Source organism: Garra rufa, chromosome 18 (genome assembly GCF_049309525.1).
Source record: "Garra rufa chromosome 18, GarRuf1.0, whole genome shotgun sequence".
Classification (NCBI taxonomy): Eukaryota; Metazoa; Chordata; class Actinopteri; order Cypriniformes; family Cyprinidae; genus Garra; species Garra rufa.
The window spans coordinates 28309004-28336756 of NC_133378.1; the positions used below are offsets into that span (position 1 = coordinate 28309004).

The following is a 27753-nucleotide window of genomic DNA, read 5'->3' on the forward strand; positions in this document are numbered from 1 at the left end:
CATTAAAGGTAACAGAGACCACATGCTTCTGTAAATCTTCAATGCAGCAGAATTTTTTCTGAACTCTTCCTCAGATGTGTGGCTTGATGCAATCCTGTCTCTGAACAGCATTTTCAGCTGTTAGACCTTTAAGATGTATGCGTCTTTCCAAATCATACCTATCAAAATGAATTTGCCAAAAGTTAACTTCACTAAAAGTGTAGTAACATCTACAAGCAATAAATGCTCCTGAGCTAAATTTTAACTGTCATGGGTATGAAATACTTATGCAATGAAATCATCTAAGTTTTTAAAAATTTTAATACATTTGCAAAAACGTTAAAAACCTGTTTTTTGTTTTTCCATTGTGGTGTATGGAGTGTAGATTTAAGTTATTTAAAGCAGTTTAACATAGGGCAGCAACATAACAAAATGTAAAAAATGAAGGGGTATGAATACTTTTACAAGGCACTGTATCAATATGGTACGTTTAATGGTAAGTTTAACCATTGTGCGTTTAAAAAAAACACAAAAGTTACACATAGGTGCAAAATGGAAAAAAATGTCATAATCAAAACAAGCATCTGTTCTATCCATAGATACCAAACATTCATTAATTTTCAGAATTTTAACCCTTTAAATGCTGGGTTGTTTACATAATGCCACAGGTGTTTTTTTTTAATGAGAAAATGAAAAATAGTAGTTAATTTCCATATACTAAATGCTAAGCAGGTTTTTTTTTTTGCTTATTAGCTTCTTGGGTGTGTCAGTGAAGACCAACAACATTAATTTTGAGGCATTTATATTTTTTTATGTAGTGTCAGATTTTTTATTTTTTTTTAAACTAACACTTAGGTCCATAATGGACAAAAAGCCATGTCAAAAAACGGTCATAAAAATGTTATATATAAATTTTTTCCACTTTTACCAACTGTTGTTTTTTTAATTAGCATCTCTTCTATTTATAATTACCAAACATTCATTCATTTTCAGAATTGTAATGCTTTAAAAGCTGGTTTCTTTACATAATGCTCACTGTCAGTGGTCAACACTAGCTCCAGCACTTTCTCTGCTGAGGAACGTCGCTTCATCTTGCAAGCAATGAAACGAGCAAGCCCTCAAGCACCAAATATGTATAGGTTTTGCTTTGCGAACACTTGTTTGGCTGTGTGAATACTCAAACTTTGTATAAAATCTACCAGACTAAACAATCAGCATTTTCTTGTGGTGAAAACAAAAACAATGTGTTTAAGGGCTTCTGAACTTCTACATCAAATTCAAGCTCACCTTTCATCTCTCTACAAAAACAATAACAAATGAAAAAGTGTAATCAAGGATTAAGATGTGTGTTTGGGTGAAAAAGAAAAATCCTCAAAGCTCATTCACCTTCTTTGATCTTATTCCTAGTTTTCACATGGCCTTATGACCCTGCCAATGGTGTGACTCATATACATGGAGTGGGATTTTTGATTGGCAGTACAATATAATTTCTTTCAAACTAATTACACCCATAAAATTTTCAGTAAACACATGCAAACCACACTCTGACATCCTTACCAACATACCCACACAATTATAGCTGCATTATTTTTCCAATTGAATCTATAATAGACTATAATATGCATAAGCAGAAAACACAAAAAAGCGAGTATTTCTTTTATATGCCAAATTTGAAAAAATGGCACAATCTAGTGAAAAATGGTAAAAATTAAAAATTTGAAGCCTTACCAATAGAATGAATGCCTAGTAGCAAATATTGCATCATTTTATTGTCAAATGGCCCGGGGTTAAAAAATTTCAGTTTTAATGGGTTTCAAGGTTCTGAGTGTGAGTATTTTTTGTACGGAGGGTAAAATAGATTTTTTTGAAGGAAATGGGGTGAAATATTAACATTTCAATAAAAATACACACCTGAGCCAAAATGTATGCAGTTGGCATTAACACAGGCACACTTATAACAAAAAACAAAACTAAAATGGACAAAAATGTCCATAAGGGTTAAAACAAGTTATATAATAACCTAAATTACGTTACTAACTATAGTTTTTATAATGTAATATGTCATCAGTAATAGACACAATTTGTATGCATTCAACCCAGCTCTGGATATAATAGTTTGTCTATTGTATTACTGTATTGTAGGCTATATCACGAAACAAACAAAATATTCAAGATAATCCCTTTTGTTTATCTCGTCCTAGACTAGGCCTGGTGTTTCCATTTTACAGTCTTTACAGTGCATTATATTGTAAAAAGGTCCATAATTTTCTGAAAAATGTTTTGTTAGCTGAGCAATTGGCATGTTTTTAAACACAAGCACATTGTATTTTTATTATTCACAGCCTCCTTTTCATTCCTGTCACAAAATTTAAATGTGGCGCTACCCTGACTAAGGTCTTAAATGGGCTATAATAAATGTACTGTAGGCTATATTTGGGCATTATATGTTAAGTGCATTGTATATTTGGGTTTAATGTGCATTTGAGTGTATTGTGAATTTGTGTTCAATGTTAGGAACAATTCAGCCACGCAGATTTCTCATAAGATATATCTTACATAGCCTATTAAATTCACAGATGTAGCCAGACTGTGAGTGACGTACATCCGTTCAAAACGGCTGCTCTGTCTGATTATACTCCACACTTTGTAAATGTCAAGTGTGCATCAGTAATACATCTTTGCCAGTGGGTGATAAACAAATGTCATGCTCTCCTCAGCAGACGGGTAATCTGGACTTTATATCCCTGGTGCTCTTGAGCTTCATTTTTATTACCTTCATTGACATAATGTTGTTGGCATCGGTGTGGCTGCCTGAATAGGTAAAAATATTTATGTGAATTTAAAGAGATTTATTTTCATCCTTTTCAGCATTAAATAACTAGATTAATGGGCTAAATAAATCAGTTGATATATTCATAAAATAATCTCTTTATGTGTTCTACAGTCTCAAGAATTGATAGACAGACATTTGCACACCTGTGTCCACCAATTTACAAATTCAGTAAAACACGTCACTGAGATTTAAGGCTGATAAAGCCAACGTGGACCCGCTACACCGGTCATTCTGATTTATTCATGGATATTAACTCAACAGGATCCACATTTTAAAATAGGACTCTCAATAAAAACACTGCATTGATTATGATCCACTCAGCTTTGGTAGAGTGGTATATATAAGATAAGACAGCATCCATCCACCACATTTACCAAAGCCTGACCTAATAGGACCTTCAACCTGCTGCAGAGATGATCTGTAACCTGTTTCTGTCCTGCTCTGTCCTCCTGCTCTCCTGCAGTCATCTGTTAGCACATCCTGTTACAGACACAGCTGACATGACTTACAGCGGGCCTGGTGAGTGCATTCAGACATACTGTTTCAGATGTTATTATGTTTTGTATATATATTGGATTTCTTGAGAAGTTGTGTTCATGAATGGATTTGATTTTGTCCACAAAGACATTCATAGAACCACTGTTACAACAGACATTTTCATCAACAACTGGCTTAAATTAGTCCAAAGGGTGCAAGAATGCAACATTCATATTGTAATACTGGTGCCAAATAGCAGTATAGGCAAATCTGCAAATCTGCAGTAGCTGATGAAATAAAATCTGATTGCTGCTTTAGATTCAGCGGAAGAGGCCGGAGGTGTCAGTCCAGATGATTTCTCTGTCTCTGATCTCAATGATCTCCTGCAGAGGGCGGCAGTCGTAAGATATTCCCCGCTGCTCAGCCGAGAGAGTGAGACTCATTTGTCTGACACAGACATTTAATCTCAAAAGTTACAAGTGCACAATCTATCAGTGTTACTGAAAGTTCTTCTGCAGACGAAAAGAAATCGCTCTTTCGTACTTTGAATGCTCATACTGTTCCTTTCACAGATATCAAAGTGCCTGGGCAGACTCCTAAAGAGGCTCTTAGAGAGGTAAATGAAATTGCAATCTTTAAGCATTTCAATAATGCTGTGTTCATGTGTATTATCTTGGATATATTACAGCCTCTCTTTCTCTTTTAAGTTCCTGTTAGAAAAACCGTATCGCCTCATTCCTCCCAGCGGTCTGTGGGGCAGCAGGAGACAGTTCAGGAAGAGAGGCGGCAGTGCAGATTGCTTCTGGAAATACTGTGTTTGAGGCATTCATGACTTGCTGAACTGAGTCACAGGGCTTTTATAGCTTTTCCTACTAGTATGGACACACATATATATAAACACAACTCAAAAGCAAAAATATACAGGTCACAGATATAAAAAAGGAGAGACTGATGTAAACCACTATCATGTAAAATATCTTGGGATTTTTTTCTACATATCTTCAGCTTGTGTCTGTACATTTTTAATGACATATAATTCTGGAATATTTGGATTAAGTGCCAATACTACTGTATCTTTATAGAAGAGACCACAATAGCTGTACTGTATAAGACATATAACTGTAAACAATAAATAAACGCAAAAATAAAATAATAAAAAGCCTACATTCTTTGTTCGTAATGTTTTTACCGTTTCCCCCTTTGAAAACTGAAATATAGAATTCACATTTGCATATTTTGTAACTCCTTTTATTTCATGTTTTACAATGAGTTTTTCACAGAGAGAGCATGCGGGTGAGATTTGAGTGTAAACCTGGTAGCTTTAGAGTGACAAATTCAAGCATTTTTGAGACAGATGAATCAAACAGAGACTATTCCTTCAACCCTGGAGGCTGGACATCCACTTAGATGGAGAGGACAAACGGTATCTAGATGCATCTACGGACTTACTGAATGCACAAAAAAGAAAAATACAAGCCGCAGTTAAACAATGATACAGTATGTGTTAAACATCACAAGTCACCTTTACTCTATTTATATAAAATATAAAGAATTTATATGTGACTCTGGACAACAAAAAACAACCAATGCTTTAAAATTGAGATTTAAACATCATCTGAAAGCTGAATATACTTTTCATTGATGTATGGTTTGTTAGGATATGACAATATTTTGAAAATCTGGAATCTGAGGGTGCAAAAAAAAGAAAAAAAAGAAAAAGAAAATATTGAGAAAATCACCTTTAAATGTGTCCAAATGAAGTTCTTAGAAATGTATATAACTAATCAAAATTTAAGTTTTTATATATTTACGGTAGAAAAGTTACGAAATATCTTCATAGAACAAGATCTTTACTTAATATCCTAAGAATTTTTGGCATGAAACAAAAATTGGCTATTGCTACAAATATACCTGTGGTCCAGGGTCACATATTAAAAAATAAACACATGTTTAGGGCACCAAGTATCCATCTTTTTCTTCAGTGCAGAAGTAAACCTATGGGTAAGACTTCTGGTTCATTATTTGCTATAGGGAAATAACGAGAAGAATAACAACAAACCAGTGTGTTATAACTAAAATAACACATTAAAATAATATAGTAAGACACCAATTTGCAATATCAAGCAACAAATTGAGCCAAACCCATAAAATGTACAAATGCCTGCGCCAACTCTTAGGGGAAGAAAAAAGTGGATACCCTTAAAAATAAAAGCATCTATGGTTCCATTAAGAACCTTAGAACCTTTCCTGTATTGAATTGATTATAAACCCATAATATTCTTTACACTAAGATTCTTCTTTAAAGAATCTGGTGCTGTTTTATGTTTATGAGAACATCAGATTAGTTGTTGTTTGATTACCTGCTGTGGACTCTTGAGGGTAAGGCTCTATGTATTGCTACTCCCAGACGTGGCAGGTCTCTCTTCTCCAGATTCTCGGTATTAGGCCACAGAACCTCCGGAGAGTCCATCAGCTCTGTGTCCTGTCCCTCCTCCTCATTCACTGGAGTCATCACTCTCAGGAGCTCTATCATCTAAAATGACACACGGTAGTTAAAGTAGTCTGATATTCCATAAAAAACTGCGTAATGAGCAATTTTTCATTTTTATGACTAAAAATAACACTTTATGACACTGAAAGTTAATTCACCTCCCTGACAGTGTGAGCAGCGGTGTGTACAGGCTGACTGTCACCCCTCAAGACACACAGCAGCAACAGACTGACAGACATGCCGAACGTCCCCTTCATTCTAGCTGTGAAGAAGAACACAGTCATAATGATGAACAAATAAAGAAGGACTCAAAAAACAAATGAAATAATACGTAAATTAGATGATAAAAGAAAATAGATAATGAATTATCTTTTACGCATTCAAAAATATGTAATAATGAATATATTAAGTAGTATAGATTTTACATTTTTTATAGTACAAGATGTATAGCTTAAAATAAATTCTATAATTAAAAATACAAATACATATAAAAACAACTTTGAAATGTAAATATTTAACAACATATCTACTATATATATAATCATCTATGATGAATTTGTTTATATATTTATGCATATTTCACACACACTTATTTCTACTATGCACACATACAGAAATTACAATATAACCTATATATTACAATATATATATTATACAAAACACTTTATAAAAACACTTTGTTCCTTACCTGAAGAGCCTCCTGCAATTCCCAGGTGGTTGTTGTTGTGCAGAACACAGTGCTGTTCTGAGGTTAAGGTGTAGTCTCTTCACAATTTATATCCTTAGTGGAGTCTGACCAGTAACCACGTGTTTGGAGTCCAGAGGGCAGTTACCTGGCCCATAAACCCTGCCAGTAACTGACCCTATAACTCTAATAAATAATAAAGCAAAAAATGCCTCTTCAGCACAAGCACATATGCGCACACAGCAGTCATTTCCTGTTATCATAAGCCATAATTCCCATCAAGCATCCACCATTCCTGGTCACACAAAATAACTAACCATTAGTTTAACCACTGAATCTGAATAGTCAGAGGACAACCAATAATTATAAAATTTACTGTGTGACCTTTCGCTAATGAATGAATATGAATGTCATTATTTGGACCTAAAACTGTCATAGCATCTTTACGAATGACAAGCTGCAGTGTGCTGGAGTGACCAACAGACGGCTCAACTGAGTCAATTCAATTGAAATATAATTAGTTTGTTAAACTAGTACAGTAGTTATTGTTCAAAAGAAGAGACTAAAACAACATGGAAACGTCAAACAGGCTTTTTCTTAAGTTTTTCCCCTTTTATTATTTTACAGCAGAGAGAATATAAAGCATTCAGAAAACATCTTTCATATTTTAAGGGCAATTCAAAACATTTTGCATGGCTTCAGCAGCTGAATTCTCTTTTTTAACATATCCATCGATTCAGTGACTCTTTAACATGCACAATTACAAAAATAAATCGCTCAAACCAGGGGGAAGGAAGAAAAACAAAGACATTTAAGAAAAGAAGAAACAAAACTGAGGGGTCATCAGGAAGGGAGAGGGCTACATAATCGGGAAAAGACACAGAGAAAGACAGCTAGAGAGGAGAGGAAAAGTAGATCTAACACTAGTTTAACATGCAAAGTGTAGAGAGCCCCAAGTGTAGCTTGTAATAAAGGCAGGGCCGCTATTTTCTGGGTTTGAAAGGGATGAAAACGTGCAGCTCCATGAAGGTTGTCGTATAAGCACTGTCCTTAAACTACTGCATTCTAATCTCACAATACTGGCATTTGCATAAGAGTAAGTCAGCTACGTGTGTCCAACAGATCGCTGTCCCCATTAGGTCTACAGGTCTCCACTTCAGGAATTGCTTATTGCTCTGTGTCCATGAGTGGTGGGATGTCTTTTCTAAAGAATGGATGCGCAGGAAAAGGCAGTCTCTGTTCGAAGTTGTTGATGCGACAAATAAAATTAATGAGGTATCTTCTGTGGGCTGAGCTGTGATACCGTTAAAGCTGAAGCGGAATCGTCAAAATCAACCCGTATGCGACCAGATGAGGTTACTGTCTGGCGTTTACAAACTACAGCTATTTTTTAAGACATCTACCTATGGCTATAATAAAGTGATGATGATGTTGATGAATCGATCTGAGCAGCAATTTTTCATTATTGTGATACAGTATATCCACAGCAGTGTGTTTATACAGTGACTATAGGACCGGAGAAGCTGCATTGAACTGAAACATCCATGCGTATTTACACAAGCATCAGACGCATTCGCGTAGACCTGCTCCATTGCAACGGGCTTGATCACTCTTATACAACACCAGTCAGCGGCGCTCTTTCGACAAACAACCGGTTTTAGGGACCTAAGGTACGCCAACTCAGCTCACATAGTTGACTAAAAAAAGGTGAACAGCATGACATGTTCAGAATCACAGTAATTTGATCAGGACAGTCTGGCTCGTTTCCCAATAAGCAGCAACTAATTCTCAAGTGACCTGCTCTACTTCCCCCTTTTCTCCAGTTTGGCACCTGAGTTAAGATACAAAAGTGAACCCGTCAGATTCACACCCGAGGTTTCAACTGCACTAGTGCCATGGACACTTTAGCGTGGATATGGACACAGTTCTGTGGCGCGTGTTTTCATATGAGGTACACACGTTTTTGTTTTTACCTGTTTCTGTGGTGGAATAATGGGAATGTGAATGGAAAGCGGAGTGAAACTGAATTCGAAAACGAAACAGGAAGCCAAATTCTATTTGAAAACAGAAAAACGATTCATGCTGCCCCTGTAAATATGAGTAGTACTGACAATTTGCCAGCTGTTTTGACTTTTTGTATTGTAAAGTTACGTTTCGAAGCCCTCAGTCTGTTTCAAGTTCTGCAACCCATGAAACCAGCTGCTTTACAGAACAGTATTTCTTCGACAAGTCTATCTGACTACCAAATCTACAAAAATAAGCATGCTTTGGGTGCTGTTTCAGCCACCCGGTTATCTATGTTACCCATGCAAGCATAATAAGACTCGAGTTGCCACCGCAGTGCATCAGCTGACAACCTAAACTGCTACCGGAATGATGAATGCAAGGCAAGAACCAGCCGGACTGAAATCTGCAGTCCTCGCGGGTTCATCTGGCAGTTCCAATAGAGGACGTGAGTTATGACTAAGCCATAAATTCCTGGTGCGTTAAAATGAAGAAAGCACGGACAAAGGAACAAGTTACGTAACGGAAAGGAAAAACGGAAAGACTATAATTCACTTCTCGCTAATGCCAGTCTTTCGCAAACCTCACATGCAGACTGACACGACTCGCTGGATTTAGAATATGATCAGGCACTTCCAACATAAGCACTCTGAAGAAAACATGTACATGTCATTCTCTTGACGCGAATACAAAATAGAACAAAAAGCATGTTGACATGAGGGGAAAAATGAAATCTACACATTTTAGTGCATTAGAAATATTTTCAGGAGCGTTCTCCTATATACTTTCTCCTTTTCAAAAGCCACGGCGACACCTGCTGTTGAAAGTAACGTGCTGCAATACATGTGAAATTGATCTTTGGAGGTCTACCAGGCCCTTGACGCCAACGTTTTAGCACCAAAAGAATCCCGTTTAAATGCATAACAGGCCAGCCAATCTTTCAGTCAGTGTAGCAGAGTGGTTTTCGAAAGAGGTTATGTCATTACTTCAGCTTCTGTCTTTACTGTCAACTCACAGGGTTTTGTTGTCAGAATGTTCCATAGCTCCACTACCAGCATTCATAACATAAAAACACACTTTACATCAGTTCAATGACATAATACAAAAGTATTCAGACTTAGGAAACGCAACAAACAAATATACAGTACAAAGAAACCAAATGAGATATGTGATACACTTAAAAATCCTTCCTGATCATCCTTGACCGACTGTGTTGACGGGTTACACTATTGAATGCAAGTGAATCTGATCATGTTTAACCAGGTGATTATCTGTTCAGCAATGATTAACTTTCTTTAAGCAGTAGCATTCACATTACTTGGCACCGTTGGCAAAAAGATTCTTGGTAGCCCAGAAAAAACAAACGAACAGATGTAAACATAACCTAATGATCATTTTGCCTTTTCTCCTACCTCATAAATACAGTATTTTTCATAATTGCAGGAAAGTCATGCTTCAGCAAAATGTTCTTCTCAAGAACATTCAAAGTAAAATAAAATACTCTTATAGTGAAATAATTGTACAGAGCATAGCCACTAATGCTTTTGAACTCTTTTTTTGTATCTTTGTTCGTTTTTGTCATGCACATACAGTAGCTTGACTTTATCCCAGGTATTTACACTATGTACAAACGATACAACTATACTTCTTAGGCATTCAAACAAAACTATACAAATATTCAGATTTGGACGCTAATCTGTTTTGATCCCTTTCAATGAGTAAAATAATATATTTCTAAAATACAATCCCGCTTAGATAAATGTTTTACTTTGCGTACCGGCAACCCTCTTTATGTACAGGAACCGCTCAATTGTCAAAAATATGGATTTGTTTAACCCCGGGTGTGGAGACCCTTTAAAGTATGTCAACGATATCAAGGCAATGCATGAACTTTTCCCTTAAAGAGCTTAGAAAACCTCTGAAGTTGATTTTTTTTTTAACTGAACAAAAGCTTGGCCAATGACCGTTTAACATTGGGTTCACAAAAGAAAGCTTTACAAACTTGCCAATAGTAAATGACGGAAATAGGTGATGACATTTGGTGTCTCCAGTACATTCATGGAGTTAAAAACAAAACGAATGAAAAGACTGCAGCCTAGTTTCAGGCATGCATAAGACAAGATCTGCCTGGAGCGATCCTAACATTGAACTGGCTAAGTATCATCAATTTGAAAACTGTATGTATACCTATGTTTTTCCACACATCTTGTTAGCAGATAAACATCAGCATTTGACACGTCACCCGAGCCTGCTCGTATCCCTCTTACATTCATTAGCAACCCAGTCCCCTTGTAGCTAAGAGAAGACGGGCGACCGTAAGGGACAGACTGGAAGAAGTTTCTGACAAATTTGTCTGGTTGTGGAGAAAAGCATATACAAAAACTAATTCATGAATTATTCATTATTTTTGGTAACAATTTTACCCACTAAACACTCTTGTGATCTTTTGAAAACTACGAAATACACTCAAGAACAGGTCCGGCCATGTTTGTGTCAACTCCATATTTTGTCATCTTCTCTCTTTCTTTCTCTCTTCATTTATCTTCTCCACTGAAGAGCAGAACTTCCGTCCATTCTTCCTTCCTTTTTTTTTTCCTTTTTCAAACAAAACAGTTTAACGCTCATCCAAAATGACAAATCAATCCATTAAAAAGTGCAAAAAATGCCACGAAGCAAATGTTGTTCCTCCTAAAACAACGTCCTTAGAGTTAGTTTTGATCCACAGCAGTTGGCTCTTTCCTTCATAAAAGAAACATAGAAGGAATAAAGAGATATGAAAAAATGCAGTTGTTTAGTAGCCGAAGTATCAGTCATACAGAAGTAGTAAGAGTTGCAGTGTTCTTGCTATTTTTTTTTTCCTCTTGTAAAACATCTCTGGTTGAAACAGAAAAACTGAAAGGAAGAGTCTGGAGAGTAATGTCACATTGTGAGGGGGCTCTTCTTGACGCTCTCATGTTCCCTGGCCTTTCTCAATTCTCTCACTCTGAAAAACAACAGATAGACATTAAGGGACACGGGTCGAACATCTCAAGTCATTTTAACATTTATCTCCGAAGGCAGAGAAGGTCAGATCAAGCCCTAGTTAAAAGGGTAGTTTCTTCTTGTGTAGAACACAAAAGCAGATTTTTAGCAGAATGTCCATGTTGCTCATTTCCCTACAATGAAATTGAATGGCTGACCCTGTCATACATTGTATAGAATTATTACACGGCTCTTTGGAATGCTTGATTCTGATTGGTCAGTTGAGACATTTGCAGGTTCGTTCTTTTCAAATAATCACCGCTCCAAAGTAATAACGCATAGCCGGTACTACTTGTATGTTTAAAATCCCTCCGTGCCAACAAAGATTACCGTTTGGCGCCATCTTGTGACAAACACTGGACAACCACAATTAACAATGGAAAATTTTGACATTAATCTATTTAAATTGTCTTACTAACGTACATAGTTTGAATGTTAGTCACGTGGTACTATATCGTTTCGCGGAAGGATAAAAATGTTAATTTAAAACAAATATGCCAATAAAAGGTTTCAAATTCATATTCATGTCCAGTTTTTTTCCTTATGTGGCAAGTAGCCGTGTAATAAGTGGGATAATGTACAGGCAGCCGGTAGTTATCGCGAAATAAGCCCCTTCAGTGTGATACAAGATGATCACACTGTCGGGGCTTATTTCTGCGATTTCTGCGACTACCGGCTGCCTGTACATTATCGCTTACATAACACAACCTTGAGATTCTTCTAAACATCTCTTTTTGTGTTCTAAAGAATTAAAGAACAACATAAGGTTCATTTTGGGACTTTAAACAGAAAAGAACACTAGTGTGCTTTAAGAAAACGCTTTCAAATCTTGTTCCAGCATGGTGTAAAAAGGATTTTTGAAGACTAATTGTTATGAAATTGCATGGTTTATGTGGAACACTTGCATTTTTCTTCCATTATAAAGGATTAGTTCAGTTCCTAAATAAAAGTTCCCTGAGAATTTACATTTTTAGGAACATTCCAGGAATTTTCTCAATATGGTGGACTTCAATGGGACCCAATTGGTTAAAAGTCTAAATAGCAGTTTCAATGCAGCTTCAAAGGGCTCTACACAATCCCAGCTGAGGAATAAGGATCTTATCTAACAAAACAATTGGTTGTTTTCTAAAAAAATATTAAACCTTTTTATACCACAAATCAACCACAAATGCTTGCCTTGCCTTTTCTACCCCAACTTCAAAATTAACATTGTTGGTTTACCTTTTTTTTGAAGGGTGTTTGACTAAGAATCCTAGAATGTTTTCCCCAAAACCTTACACTCTTAAAAATAAAGGTTTTGATGTTTAAACCTTAACATCCATGGAACCTTTCAAATGTTCTTTATAGTTAAAAAAGGTTCTTTAGATTTTTAAAATGTTTTTCAAAATGGTCCATTTAAGAGCTGTTTACTGAAAGGTTCTTTGGGGAACTGAAAATGTTTTTTTTTATTGCATTACTGGGGCTGAGTAAATTGTCAGGAAATTTTTATTTTGGAAGTGAACTAATGCTTTAATATATTTAAAAAATATTACTCATTCCAGTGATGGAAAATTGGAATTTTCAGCCATTACACCAGTCTTCAGTGTCACAAGATGATAATTTAATGCTTTAGAAACATTTTTCCTTGAAAACAGTTGTGCTGCTTAACATATTTATGGAAACCGGTAGTGTATATAATTTAATATAATCATATTTATAATAATATAATTAGTTTGAAAGAACACTCTTGTGGCCAGTGCTCTATGCAAAATTTATCTTAGATCTTCATTGAAGATTTGCCCCATTTTCTTCATTTTTCTCTCACCTTGTAAGTTTCTGCACTAAGTAGATATATAGGACAAAAAGCTTAAAATAGTCTGCATTTCATTTAATACAAAATCAGTCTGAAACCTTCTCATCTCGTCGCTTCTCACAAGAAACTAAAGCTGTCTGCTGATTATTCTGTCTGCGTCCTTTTGAAATGTTGCTCAAACATCTGATGAAATCCAGGTGACATTTGCACAGGGTAATGCGACCAACTTAGCTTTTGTACTGTGCTTTGATTCTTTTGTATACAGATATCATATCTACTACCAAACAATTAAAAAGAGATAGACAAATAGACAGTCAGTTCCCAACTGCAGCATGTGCAATAAAACAGGCTTTAGCTGAACTAGTCAGAACAAAAACACACAAGCTAGAGTGGCAGCCAGTTTTCTCTGGGTCACATACAGTATTTCCCAGCATGCCTCATTGTCAAAGAGCAAGACTCATTGTTTTATGTTCATGCAACATCGTTTTCACCAAACAACCTTCTGTTCTTCCGTCTATCTTATCTTTTTCTCTTTACAAAGACAGTAAGTAAAGGAAACGTAAATAATCAAGACAGGAGAAAAAGGTGCTTGTTTAATGTAGTGTCTCAGTGGTTAGTGTACAGCAAGACACAACCGATATCCATATGCTGAGGCCCTTGATCTCAGTCCTCTGTGCGTCCAGTTGGTAGCTGTCATGCAAGCAGGCATCAAGCAGTGGTGATGAAGGAGGGCAAGAAGGAGCAAGAGGGGATGGGAAGGGGGTCTTTGTGTGTGTGAGACGAGCGAGAGGGAGAGAGATAGAAAAAAGGGAGACATACTGAATCGCTGAGGCTGCACTCACCCGCTTGAATAGTCTATGGTCCATCAAGGGGCTTTGCATTAACAGCAAAACAACACCAGACAGCTATTAGCACACAGCAGATATCATGATGGAGAAGGAGAGCGAGGAAAAAGAGCCAGGGGAAGGGAGGAGCACCTCTCACTAAACCACTCATGATTAATGAAACACTTTTAAAGATGAAAACAAGTTTTGCTAAACTAAATAAAACGTTTTAACACCCCAAACTGAGAAAATATATATTAAAAAAACATGAAGCTTTCCAAGTGTCATATTTCTATTTGTCTCAGCAGTGTTTTAGGAAGCGAATGAATGGCATGGCCTGTAGGGGGCGATGTGGCGGTGGGAGAATACCTGTGGCGGCAACGGCGGAGGAACCTCATGATCTTGCGGGCCGCCTGATCCTGCCTTTTAGTGAGAAGACTGCTTCTGAAACAGAAACATCACTCTTAAACACATTTAATTTTGCACATTACATCTAGTGCATGAATAAAATATCTCGAAGGGCAAAGCTCAGAACAGTATGCCACTTGGAACAGATTCATAAGAGCTATTGGCTGAGTACAGAACATCAAACACTAGTTGGATTCAGATTTGGAGTGACTTTTACGACGGGAGTGATTTATCGCAGGGTAGTGTATTGAATGCTACCTGAGTTTGTGCTGGACCAGTACGGCGGTTGCCGCTCTGTGGTGGTTCCTCAGCCGGCCGAACTCTCTGTAGCTGCGGTAGCACTGCTGGATCAGCACGGCCGCCCGCCGGCTCTGCTGGAACTTCTTCTGCTCGTGGTAGCTGCGGAACTTACTCTGGATAAGGATGGCGGCCTGCGTCATCTTCTTATAAAGTGCATACTGATATACAAACACACATTAATGAAGACATTAATGACAAAAATATTACTGGGCCCTATTTAACTCACACATAACTTGGCCACATACACACTGCTAAGTTTAAAAAGTGACAACCACATTTAAAGAGGTAGTTCAGCCAAAAATGAAAATTACCCCATGATTTACTCACCCTCAAGCCATCCTAGATATATATTCTTCTTTCAGACGAATACAATCAGAGTTATATTCAAAAATGTCCTGGCTCTTCCAAGCTTTATAATGGCAGAGAATGAGTGTTGAGATTTTGAAGTCCAATAAAGTGCATCCATCAATCATAAAAAGTAATTCTCATGGCTCTGGGTGGTTAATAAAGGCTATCTGAAGTGAATCCATGTGTTTGCGTAACAAAAATATCCTTATTTAAAACATAATCTGTCATTTCTAGCTTCCACTAACTGTTGTACACAAATTTAAGAAAGAGTGCCGTTCCAGTAGATGACGTAGGCATAGAGTAAGCTCCAGTGAGAATATGCTACAGTATGTCTTGTGAGAACCAAGTTTTGTTTACAGCAGAGAAAAATTAGTCAAAATCTTCAGACATTTTTCTTCACAAATCTTGATCTCAGTCATTTTCAGAAGGCCTTTATTTACTCCATAGAGCCATGTGGAGTACCTTGATGGATAGATTTGGGGTTTCAATATCTCGACCACCATTCACTGCCATTATAAAGTTTAAAAAAGCCAGGACTTTTTTTTTTTAATGTAGTCAAACCAAATCAAACCAAAAATTATTCAGACAGCAGGTATAATTTTTGATATTTGTTTACTAAGGGGTGCAGGACACTATAGTTCATTTATATAAGGGAGGACAGCAAAATAAAGTAAACTGTGACCCAAAGATTTTTCACACAGTGGACTACCAGAAAAATTGATAAAAATGTGGCACCACAAATTATTCAGACACTTTGACCTGACCATGTTTTGCTTAAGTGTTTTTTCTTTAATTGCTCATTCAACCTTTTTTATACCACAGACTGAACAAAATTAAGCATTGCTTGGTAATTGGTCAACAAAGTATTGATAGTGTAAATACTGTCATACTAAATTTTTGTCTGAATCCATTACATAGCTTTCTACCAAAGTTATCTGACATTATCAAGATGAATTTGTTCTGACAGTTTAACTGAGTTCTTGTAATATTTTATTACCATTTTCTACACTATAGCAAATAAACTGTAATGATGTGAGAAATGTTGAAAGTGTCTGAATAAATTTTGGTTTGACTGTAACTGTAATTGCATTGTCTGAAAGACAAATTTAACTATCTCTTTAAACAACATGAGGGTAAGTAAACAATGGCAGAACTTTATATTTTGGACTGATTATCCCTTTAAGTGTAAACCTCTAAACTATCACACCATATACAGTATGTTTATAAGTTTCTCCCTAAATTGCATATGGTGATAATCATAGCAATATTTGGTGTTTGCAGTTGTGAATAAGTAATAATAACGACATTATGTCCATCAATATTGCCGTGATCACTTACTATAAGTGTCTTTAGGTTCTTTTTTCCACAGAATTGCTTACAAATATAGGCAGCAGCCAGTTGGAGAAATACAGTTGTGTCTTGGCTTATTTTGGGCTTCTTTTACCTTTTCTTCCAGACATTATTACTGATTATATATATATATATATATTTTAAAAAATTTATATGATATATTTTAAAGCCGACAACCACTGAAAGTTATGTTCCCTCGAGGGAACACTTCCTAAAATATAAAAGCAGCTATATATTTTTATTTATGAAGAACTGTTTATACTGTGAAACAAAAAGCTTAATATAAAAGCAACACATTGTTTCCTAAATTAAATTATTGACTTCGGTATTGTTACTCTATTAAAGCCAAAGCAAATTACTCAAATATGATCTAGAAAATATTGACTTTGTATTAAGTTCAACCCATTATTATGTAATATTAGATGCATAAACCTGGAGAGAAACAGTTTAAATCAAATGTATTTCTGTAGTGCTTTTTACAATGGATACTGTTCTAGTAAATTTACAGTCCTTTGATTTACAGTTAACTCTAATACCGCCCACAGTTGGAATCAGCTTCCAGAAGAGATCAGATGTGCTAATACATTAGCTACATTTAAACGCAGACTTAAAACTCATCTGTTTAGTTGTGCATTTATTGAATGAGCACTGTGCTACGTCCGAACAGATTGCAATATTTTATGTATAATCATTTTACTGTGCTAATTAATTTTAAATCAATTTTTTAAATCATCTTAAACGTTCTTAAATTCTCTGTTTTTATTGTTGTGATTATTATTTTAAGTTTTTATGATTTTTATGCTATTATGATTTTAATTCCTTTTATGTACAGCACTTTGAATTGCCATTGTGTATGAAATGTGCTATATAAATAAACTTGCCTTGCCTTGCCTAATACATTTTGTCATTCTCGTTTGCATTTTGTACACTGTCATATTTTCTGTGGACCCCCTAAAACACTCTTGCAGCCATTTGGGGGTCTCCAGTAACAATCTGAAAACCCCTGGTCTGATGGGATTGGTCTCTGTAGTCCACAGTATATAGAGCGTCCTTTTCAACTACTTGCGTCAAAATGGCAAATGACAGTCTGTAAGTGGCCGTTGCTGTTAAATTAATTAAATATTTGTGCAGACAAAAAAAATCTGCTTTTAATAATGAATGAACAATCAAACAAAAAATTACCTTCAAGGCTATCCATGTTAGCTTGCAAGGAAAAAAATTAGATTTGTCATAAATGGGAAACCGTATGATCTTGCACTAAGAGCTCATCAAGAGCTTTTAAACAACAATTCCCACTACAGCAGGCCTTATAGTTGACTCAAGTGGGTTTGCTGGAGCTTGACGTATTAACCAGACATCCAGCAAAGGTTGGCAAAGTCAATGTCAGAGCATCTTAAAGGATTACCTGCTTGTATTTCCTGTAACAGCGCTGAATGACAGCGGTGGCTACTTCCTGTTGCTCGCGCAGTGGGCGTCCCTGTGGAGAGAGAGGAAAAAGGGATGCTCTGAGGAGTGGGCAACACTTCGGAGACCTCCACTAGGCTGTTCACTTAGAGGAGAATGAAAGTGATAGAGAAAAGATGCCCTTCTCGCTTAGCAGCAGCTGGTGCTGAGAGAGCAGACGCCTCTGAGCACAAGCCACCAGTCTGGCCAGCTGGTGAATCTTTGTGGAAACTCATTACAGGCAGCCACAGGAGGCAGCAATTGCTCCTTATAATAAGACAGGCCATGCGCTGGTTAAGCCACCTTACCCATGCTGAAGCTGTTGGGACTGACTATTCTGTGCCTGTGTGTTTATGAGCAAGGCAGGAAGGAGACAGAGGGTGTCCTGTGTTCGTTCCTACCAATACCTGTGCACAGACGTTTACATCCTGTCTCTATTCACACATCAACACAAGCGCGTGGCACCCAAGCCCTTGGCCTGTACCTTGTACTTGCGGAAAGCGGTCTGCACCAGCCGTGCGGCTTCGTAGAGCTCCCTCTGCTCGGGGTCGGACAGCGTGAGCTGGGCTAGCTCTCTCTCCACTTTGCTGTTAGAGGCTCTGAGAAACTCACTCCACTCGGACGGAGCAGGCAAGGTCGGCTTCTCAAACGGGCCCTCACACATGGGCGAGTTACCCGGGCTCAGGCTAGGGTTGGAGGGAGGGGTCAGGGGTTCACTGTATATGGGACTAAACACAAACATACATACACATACATGGAGTTAGCAGGGTCGAGTCAAAAAATAGCCTTTCCTTAAAGGAAAAGTTCACTTCTGGAACAAAAATGTACAGATATTTTTCTCACCCCAAGAATGTCTTGGATTCATGTCTTACGTTCTACAGTTGTAAAGAAATTATGTTTTTTGTGGAAAACATTTCAGTACACACAGAGCAAGACAAGATGAGCATTTGAGGTTAAAAAGTATAATGACCGATCATAAGACCCTTCTTCCTTGGCTGGGATTGTTTAGAGCCCTTTAAAGCTGCATTTAAACTGCATTTTGGATGTTCAAACTCGCCACTATGGAGAGAAATCCTGAATTTTTTTTCACAAAAAACATAATTTCTTTATGACTGAAGAAAGAAAGACAATAAGATCTTGGATGACAAGGGGGTGAGTAAATTATCTGTAAATTTTTGTTCTGGAAGTAAACTTCTCCCTTAAGCATATTATCACTAGAGTGGTGCCGCAAGTTCACTTTACTTTGACATTTGACATAAACATTTTTTCGCTGATGTTAAAAATAGTTTTTTACTTTCAAATCAGTACATAAAGACACCTGAATGTTCGGAGATACTCATATTATAAATAAAACAAAAATTCTATATATACTACTATTCAAAAGTTTGAGGGCTGGTAGAATTTTTTTTTTTAAATTGAATTCTCTCATGCTTACCAGGGCTGAATGTATTTGATCAAAAACACTGTAAAAACTGTAATATTGTGAAATATTATTACAAACTGTTTTCTATTTTATTATACTTATGTAAATGTACATTTTTCCTGTGATGACAAAGTTACAGTTACTGCAGACATCAGTGTCACATGATCCTTTAGAAATATCTAAACATTCTAATAAGCTAAATAATAAGCTAATATTCTTTAATGAAAAGTTCAAAAGAATAAAATAATTGTATATATTTTATCAAAGCATTTTTTTTTTAATGATTTTCTCATTTATTATTAACTATTTATGATTTTCTTTAAAAATTCTTAATTTCTTACTAGAACAGTTCAAAATACATTTGTTTTCACTTTCTGGTCTGAGTTTAGTTATTTTAGAGTGGGCTCAACTTTTAAAACATAACAATGCAAACAATTTATGTATTTGTTCACATACATTTCATATTCACATAGTTGTTTTATATTTTCAAATATATTTTTGAATTCAGAAAAAATTAAGTAAATTCTGCATTCACCCTGGTTGTTGCATATCATATATTAAAGGGATAGTTCACCCAAAATGGAAAATTCTGTCTTGTGAACCACTGATGTCACATGGGCTATTTTAAGGATGTTATAACTACTTTTCTAGGCTTTGAATGCGGCAGTTGTGTTGCTGTCTATGCAGGGTCAGAAAAGCTCTCGGGTTTCATAAAAAATATCTTAATTTGTGTTCCGAAGATGAACAAAGGTCTTACGGGTTTAGAATGACATCAGGGTGAATAAGTAATGACTTAATTTTAATTTTTAGGTGAACTATCCCTTTAAAGTAATGACATCCACTAACCTCAAGTGGATGATGCTGGGCAGGTGTTCCACGTCTCCCAGGTAACTAGCTAGCCAGCTCATGGTGTTGGTGAGCCCACTGTTGTCCAGAGGAACAGACTCCACGGTTGGAAAATGTTCCCGCTTGATACGGTCCGGAGTGGCCTCAATGATGTGCTCCGCCAGGCTCATCATATTCGCCTGCGAGGCGCACAAACACATGCGTTCAGAGTTACACAAGCACAGGCTTTTTGTTGTGATAAAATGCAGCACACATACACTTGCTAACCCGGCAGATCAATCGAGTGCCGGGGTGTTTACTTTGGAGGAACACGCTGCTACAGCCCCTCTTTCCCCATAGAGTGACAGAGATGAATGGGGCTGGACTAACTTCTGGCGATGGGAGCAAATCAATGGCAGAAGTGTATTATGTGGTGACGAAGGTCTGGGCAGAGAGTGGAGCTGCGACCGCCGCTCTCTAGCGCTGATTTCATATGTCAGCAGGACGGATGGTGCTCTATATCTCCCTTGGCCTTTCTACGCTTGTAGCTGTGTTTGTTTGCAGAGACTGTTTGACAAATGTATCAGCACAGGCGTAAATGAGGCTGGCTGACTGTGAGCGAGTGCCATTTAGCACACTATGTGAGTTTGTTTACGTGCACTTTTCTCACCTGCAGGTCCTCCATGTGCGAGAGGCAGTCCTGGTTTTCTAGATCCTCCTTGTATGAAAGTATCTCAGTGTCTACCATCTCTCTGTCCACCATTCCCAGCATGCTGAGGGACTCGCCACGCTGTCGCAACCGGCTGGCCAACTTCTCCTTCCCAACGTTGCTGATGCTCCCCTTCCTGAGCACTTCTCTAGTGCCCCATTTATGCCCCCCGCGATAAGAGGCCATCTTGGCTTGCGGGATGCCCACTGTCCCCAAACCCTCCTCGGAGACACTCTTATCTGGGCTGGACGGGGTGGAAGGAAGAGTCTTAGGGCTGGTTGACAGTTTCTGTGTCTGCTGCTCCATGTTCAAGGGAACCGACATGGGCTTATCCAGCTGTGCTTGCACAAGCTCGGGGTTGGGCTTGTGTTTTTTGGCGAGCGGGAGGTCCCGCTGACACTCGTTGCTGTAGTAGCTGGAGGGCTCTGATCTCGGTCTTCTCAAATCTAGGCACAACAGAGAAAGAGAGAGTGAGTTGCACTCAGAGGAGAGGATGGATATGATATTTCCATTACATTTGCTCGGTCTCTGAGGTGCTATTTGTGATCATCTAAAAACATAAGACAGCTGGAATTAGATTGTGCAGCAAGTACTGCTCATTGAAGTGAATGTAATAAGGTATTACATTAAGCAAGCAAATCTGCTATAATCTTTTTAGCAGAGCAAGTTCATCTGTTTTCTCAATAGTGCAGCTTTTTCAGTAATGAGCTACAAGCAGTCGTTTTTCAGCAAGTAGTCTTTACAATTTAGTGAGTTCTCCTAAAATGTCCCCTCCTAAATCTGTCTCATATGTAATGCTGGAAAGTCTGAACTTTTGAATGGTAGCATACATAGTATACATATAGGATGTGTATGTTTATAAGATAATATGCCCCCTTAACGGGATTGCTTACCTAAAAATGAAAATTCTGTAATCATTTACTCACCCTCAACCTCTATGAGTTGATGGTAGCCAATGACTTCCACAGTATTTTCCCCCCCATACTATGGATGTCTATGGTGACCGTCAACTGTTTGGTTACCCGCATTGTTCAAAATATCTTCTTTTACATCTTTTATGTGAAATATCTTATTCAGGTCAGTACTAAATAAACAAAACTGCATTTTGTATGATCCCTCTTATTTTGGTAAAATAATTAACATTTTGCAGATTCTGAAATGGGGGATGTAAATTTTTGACCTCAACTGTAACTGCTTTAGAGATTCTTACCAGGGTTCTGGTTGGTGCAAGGGGTTGTAGTTGTGGTGGCTGCACCAGTGTTTTGCCCGCTGGGAGCCACTATACTGTCGCTGCCCCAGCTGACCATCCAGCTGTTGGAGGTGGGGATGTCAGGGTTGGGAGAGAAAGACATGCTAGAGTTTGGGGGTAAGGAAGTCGGGGTCTGCTGCTGCTGCTGCTGTTCCTCCCTCTGGAGCTGCTCCAGACACTCCGCCAGCTTGGTGTGGCCACGGGAGCGTGCGATGGAGAGGGGCAGGCGTCCTAGAGAGTCTGGGATGGCCAGTGCTCTCCGGTCCCACTTGTACAAGACCACAGCTGCCTCTAGATGACCCAATGCACAAGCCCACATCTACAACAAAGAAACAGAGAAAAATGGATGTGAGAAAAGCAAAAAAGGTACAGATGAGTTGCCAAATGTACTAAGTTGGATAAAGAACATACCAGTGGAGTACAAGAGAAGTGATCCACGTTAAGAGGGTCCACCTCAAGTTCCAGATCAATGCTGTCTGCATGCTTCGTGCTGGTTAAAACATCAAATACCATTTCTCGTGGTTAGAAATGACGGGAAATAACAAAAGTAGACAGATCTCTTAAAGGAATAGTTTACTCAAAAATAAGAATTCCATCATTAATTACTCACCTATAAGACCTTTGTTTATCTTCGAAACACAACTACAATTAAGATATTTTTGATGAAATCAAAATTCTGGCCCTGCATAAATGGCAAAGCAACTGAACTGTTCCCAGGCCCAGAAACGTAATAAGGATATTGTTAAAATAGTCCATGTGACATTAGTGGTTCAACTGTAATTTTTTATGAAGTTACAAACAACTGATGTCACATTGACCATTTTACAGATGTCCTTACTACGTTTCTGGGTCTGGGAACATTTCAGTTGGATTGCTGTCTACTCAGGGTCAGACAGCTCTCGGATTTCATCAAGAATATCTAAATTTGTGTTCTGAAGAGAAATTAAGGTCTTTTTTGGGTGAACTATTGTTTAAGCACTGCTGGGGGAAATTACTTTGTCTATTACTGTGACTATTGTATTACTTTTTGTCAACTGAACTGGGCTTTGTTAATTTATTTTTAATAACAACAAAAAAGTTATATTTTTGGCAATTGTAAAGACCCTTTCAAAACCAAAAGTGAATTAATTAGCCTCAGACTGAAGAAAGTGCTTCTCCCTCTGCACCTCACTCACATATATTCTTGTAAATTTAAAAGTAATTTAAAAGATACTTTACTAGTTACTTGAAAAAAGTAATCTGATTACGTATCTCACGTTACTTGTATTGCGTAACCCCCGATACTGCTCTTTACTTACCGCCATTTGATAAGAGTCTGGATGAGGGTGGCGTAGCCTTGGCCTGCAGCAAGGTGTAGCAAGGTCATGCCCCGGAAGGTCTTGGAGTGAATCAGATGTTTAGATTTGGCCCAGCAGGCCCTGTTCATCATCTTCTCACAAACAACAACCACACGACTCTCAAAAGAGCTTCCTGCCTGTCCCGAGATACACTGCAGAAGAAAATAGAGGGCCTGACATCATCACAAACTTAACGTCACAATCCACTGCTTTCTGCAATAGTCAATATTACGGTGGCTGAGAGAGCTCAACACGCTCCAACTTAAGAAAACACATGCAAACAGAAAAAAACGACAACAAATTAAGAAAACATCTTCAACAGTTTGACAGAGGAACTTTGAGAAAGCACTGGTAGTTTATTTACAAGAAGATTTATACAGACAGTCCCTTCAGGAAATTTACCATTCGCCGCCATCTTGAATTTAGTCACGATAAGTCGAGTGACGAGCAGGAAGGAAACTAAACTACTACTTCATAAAACTCAGTAGCTTCATCGTCCGACATCCGTGCAACTGCCAACTGTCTGCACTAACTCCAGTCCAAAAGTAACGCGAGTACTCACGTGACTTATCAGGTTGTAGTTTCCTTCCTGCTCGTCACTCGACTTATCATGACTAAATTCAAGATGGCGGCGAACGGTAAATTTCCTGAAGGGACTGTCTGTATAAATCTTCTTGTAAATAAACTACCAGTGCTTTTCCAAAGTTCTCAATGTCTCGTTTTAAATGTCAGGGCCCTTGGAAGTCTACCAAAGAAGTGTGGAGCTACTTTGTGCCTCGTAAATGGTGTAAAACAGTGATTTATTTACATGGCTAGTCCGATGCCCGATGCACCCTCAAAGACAACCTGTTGTTAACATCGGCTAACTAGCGCAAGATTTCGGAGTGAAGGGGACAAGCCGAGATGAGCTATGAAAGGTAAGTTCACACTCGGTATCATGATTCATTACACTTTAGGTCAATATAACACCGGACTTCTCCTTTAATAAACACCATTTTATTAAAGGTATAGTTTGCTCAAAAATTTAAATTCTGTCATTTATTACTCACCCTCATGTCATTACAAACACATAACCCTGCTGAAAAAACCAGCATATGCTGGTTAGGTATGTTTTGGTGCTGGGATGCTGGTTTTAGCTGGTATATGCTGGTCCTTTACTGGTTTATGCTGGTCCCTTGCTGGTTTTTGCTGCAAAAACCAGCAAAGGACCAGCATAAACCAGCTAAAACCAGCATCCCAGCACCAAAACATACCTAACCAGCATATGCTGTTTTTTTCAGCAGGGAAGACCTTTGTTTATCTTCAAAACATAAATTAAGATATTTTTGATGAAATCTTTGAGCTTTCTGACCCTGCATAAATAGCAACAGTACTTCCATGTTCAAGGCCCAAAAAAGTAGAATAAAATAAAATTGGACCATGGACCATTTTTTTGATGTCCTTACTACCTTTCTGGGCCTTGAATGTGGGAATTACATTGCTGTCTATGCAGGGTCAGAAAGCTCTTGAATTTCATAAAAAAATATCTTAATTTGTGTTCCGAAGATTGGTTTGGAACGACATGAGGGTGAGTAATTAATGACAGAATTTTCATTTTTGGGTGAACTATCCCTTTAAAATATGACTGAACATACTTGTTGCTGATTTAAAATACATTCTAATCTCACACATAACAATTACTGATGTGCTGCTATACCTGAGACTGGCTATTAGCACCTCCATTTCCTCCTCCTCCTCCACCTCCCCCTCCAGTCCCTGCTGTTCCTCCGCTGCCCTGCTGCTGCTGACCTGCCATCTCAGCCATCCTGCGCTCCATCTGTTCCAGCCGCTCCAGGATGGACATTCTGAACTGGTTATCTGCAGAGGAACATTAATATCAGTTTAATTACAGCAGTTCACAAAACTTGGGTTCCAACTTTAGTTTAACACTCAAGTAAAACATGCAAATTAGCTACTGATTGTACAATTCAAAGAAAACGGATGCTGTAAATTACACTGTATCTCAGCGAGGTCTGAAATAAATTCTTCTTTGGTTCAGCTCACATCCCCAAGCAAAATTCTATACTGGAAGTTTAATTAAACTCAGTCATTACCCTTATGGTATCCAATCAAGACTCAGAGTCTGATGTTATCAATCACCATTTCCGTAATTGCAGTCATTATTATAAATTAATGGAATCAGTAATGAGGCACATCAACACATTCAGAAACACAGCAGAGAACATACACTTACAGTAATTTATTTTGCATTTATATTTCATAACTACATTCTCCGCCAGTGCAAAACTCACTACCACGAAGCAAGGGTGCCCAGGGCATTGGTATATGGTTGCTATAGTGTTCTAAATGGTTGCTAGGGTGCAGTGTGAGTTAAATGCTTACAAAGTAACTTTATAACCCAATCCAGATAGACTGAACACACGAAACATATGGCCATGTGATCTGTCAATCAGAGATGCAGATGTAAAGTACTTAGACCAGCACAGGTGAGCCATAGCACCGGTACTCACAACTGTATGTACCTCGCACTGATAAGCCTGTTTCTGTGGCAACCTGCTGCTGCGCGGTAACCAAGCGACAGGGGCATGCTGAGCTGTGGTTTGCTCTAGCGTCAGTTTTTTGATGAACGGGCACATTGAGAGACGGCATTGAGAGACGGCAAAAGTGCAAGATGGAAAAATCTAATCTGTAATACCTGTGTTAACATACTAGCAAGCAACATTTGTGTCTTTTGCACTTTAATGTCATTAATGTCACAAAGCAGGCAGATATTGTTTGGCTGCTTGTTGAAAATGTCCGGAGTGGCATTCAGAAGTCATGTACATAAACTGACAATGTTTGACAACTCAGTATGAGTCTGGCTGCCAAAAAGACAGCAGTCATTGACAACGACAGGTCATGGAATATTGTAATTAACATTAAACTCAAACAAACATGGTCAAGAGTCAATAAGAATCTGAGTCTGTTCACACCAGTGCAGTTGTTGTTAAAACTATTTTAAAAAGCTAAAAATAAAATCATACATATTAGATTGCATCTAAAAAAATCTAAAAAATCTAAATGAAAAAGAGAAATGTTGCCTAGGCAACTTAATAAAGTAAGTTTAAGTACCAAATTCACTAAAATAAATGAAAGCTGGACAGAAGAAACACTGTCTGACAGTGGCAGCAGCAGGTAAAGTTACAGCTGGAGTCCGCATCTCTTCCTCTGAGTCCATTAAGTTTTAACAGAATGGCTAAAGGGTGTAGTGAGTTTGGTGGGGGGTAATTGAGAATGAATTGAGGAAAGTCATGTGAAAGGAGACAATGCCTCCATGACTATATGATTGGATATCACTGGTTTATGCGATAAATCCCGTTGTCAGGAATATGTCTTGTTCTGTTCTGTTCTCCCAGTGTTTTCTCCCCTTCTGTTTCTAGTCATTTTGGTTTAGTCCTTGTCTCCCCCTTTTGTTTCATGTTCAGTTGGTTTAGTCTTGCCCTTATTTGTATTTCATTTTATTTGTACTACCTGGTATAACTGTGACACCCGTCTCTTTTGTTTGTGTGCGTTATGTGTTCGTGAATCAGTCTGAATGAACAATATAATGGTGTTAATGGGAAGACTAATTTAAAAAGCATGTAAACACATTTAGATATAATCACTTTGTTACATCAAAATACGACTTAAAATGGTATGAAAACTTGATCTTTAATGAGTAATCAACCTTTTTTTTTCTAAGTGAATCTCCATGCCTGTGACCAATATTTAAAAAAAGAATAGCAAAGAATAATGTAAAATGCTTAAAAACTTGATGAGATTCATACTTGGCTTTAATAAATAGAATATTGATTACACTGTAAAAACATAAAATAGAATTGTTTTTTTTATTTTTCTGATAGTGTAAGTAATGTTTATTTAACCAAGAAAATGTGACTGGGACATGGATTTACATTTAACATTTACATTTAAAACAAAAACAAGAAAACTTTGAGGACTTCACCTCCTCATTTCAGAACACCACAGCACGTATACTAAATAGAGTGGTGCCCAAAATTATTAGAACGCTAGTATTTTCACCAGCTAAAATGGTTTTAAGTCAGTTATTTCTGTCTTTCGCTGTAGTGTGTCAGTAGGAAATATCAGTTTACATTTCCAAACTTTTCTTTTTGCCAGTAATTGTAATATTCCAGTGAGATTTTTGTTTGCACAAGGAGTCTGACAACAGCCAGTGCTCCACACAGAGATCTGATCTCATCATCATCCAGTTTGTCTG

At 37.7% G+C, this 27753-nt stretch overlaps 2 protein-coding genes across 3 annotated transcripts in view; one reads left to right on the plus strand and one right to left on the minus strand.

The window, feature by feature from the left end:
• Positions 1-3225: 3225 nt before the first annotated feature.
• On the plus strand, positions 3226-4110 carry uts2a (urotensin 2, alpha). The gene is made up of 4 exons (XM_073822596.1): positions 3226-3331; positions 3608-3721; positions 3862-3905; positions 3997-4110. Exons 1-4 carry the CDS (start codon positions 3226-3228, stop codon positions 4108-4110), a joined length of 378 nt encoding a protein of 125 aa, XP_073678697.1.
• A 2946-nt stretch (positions 4111-7056) lies between these two features.
• Positions 7057-27753, minus strand: part of camta1a (calmodulin binding transcription activator 1a) — a 466321-nt gene continuing 445624 nt past the window's right edge. For both annotated transcript variants that reach the window (XM_073823111.1, XM_073823112.1), the window contains 13 exons: positions 25195-25355; positions 23460-23650; positions 22573-22651; positions 22123-22480; positions 20874-21358; positions 20225-20403; positions 18440-18683; positions 17918-17989; positions 17695-17715; positions 14773-14972; positions 14476-14550; positions 14125-14155; positions 7057-11452 (listed from right to left, as the gene is read on the minus strand). In XM_073823111.1, coding sequence (XP_073679212.1) covers positions 11420-11452; positions 14125-14155; positions 14476-14550; positions 14773-14972; positions 17695-17715; positions 17918-17989; positions 18440-18683; positions 20225-20403; positions 20874-21358; positions 22123-22480; positions 22573-22651; positions 23460-23650; positions 25195-25355 — 2129 coding nt within the window. In that variant the 3' untranslated portion in view covers positions 7057-11419. The remainder of the gene's footprint in view (positions 11453-14124; positions 14156-14475; positions 14551-14772; positions 14973-17694; positions 17716-17917; positions 17990-18439; positions 18684-20224; positions 20404-20873; positions 21359-22122; positions 22481-22572; positions 22652-23459; positions 23651-25194; positions 25356-27753) is intronic.

What these genes read in the sequence shown, in the direction of transcription:
- uts2a (XM_073822596.1), top strand. Translation starts at nt 3,226, where the DNA reads ATGATCTGTAACCTGTTTCTGTCCTGCTCTGTCCTCCTGCTCTCCTGC. An exon ending in CATGACTTACAGCGGGCCTG is followed by an intron (nt 3,332 to 3,607) that starts GTGAGTGCATTC and finishes TTGCTGCTTTAG; the next exon opens with ATTCAGCGGAAGAGGCCGGA. An exon ending in CCCGCTGCTCAGCCGAGAGA is followed by an intron (nt 3,722 to 3,861) that starts GTGAGACTCATT and finishes TTCCTTTCACAG; the next exon opens with ATATCAAAGTGCCTGGGCAG.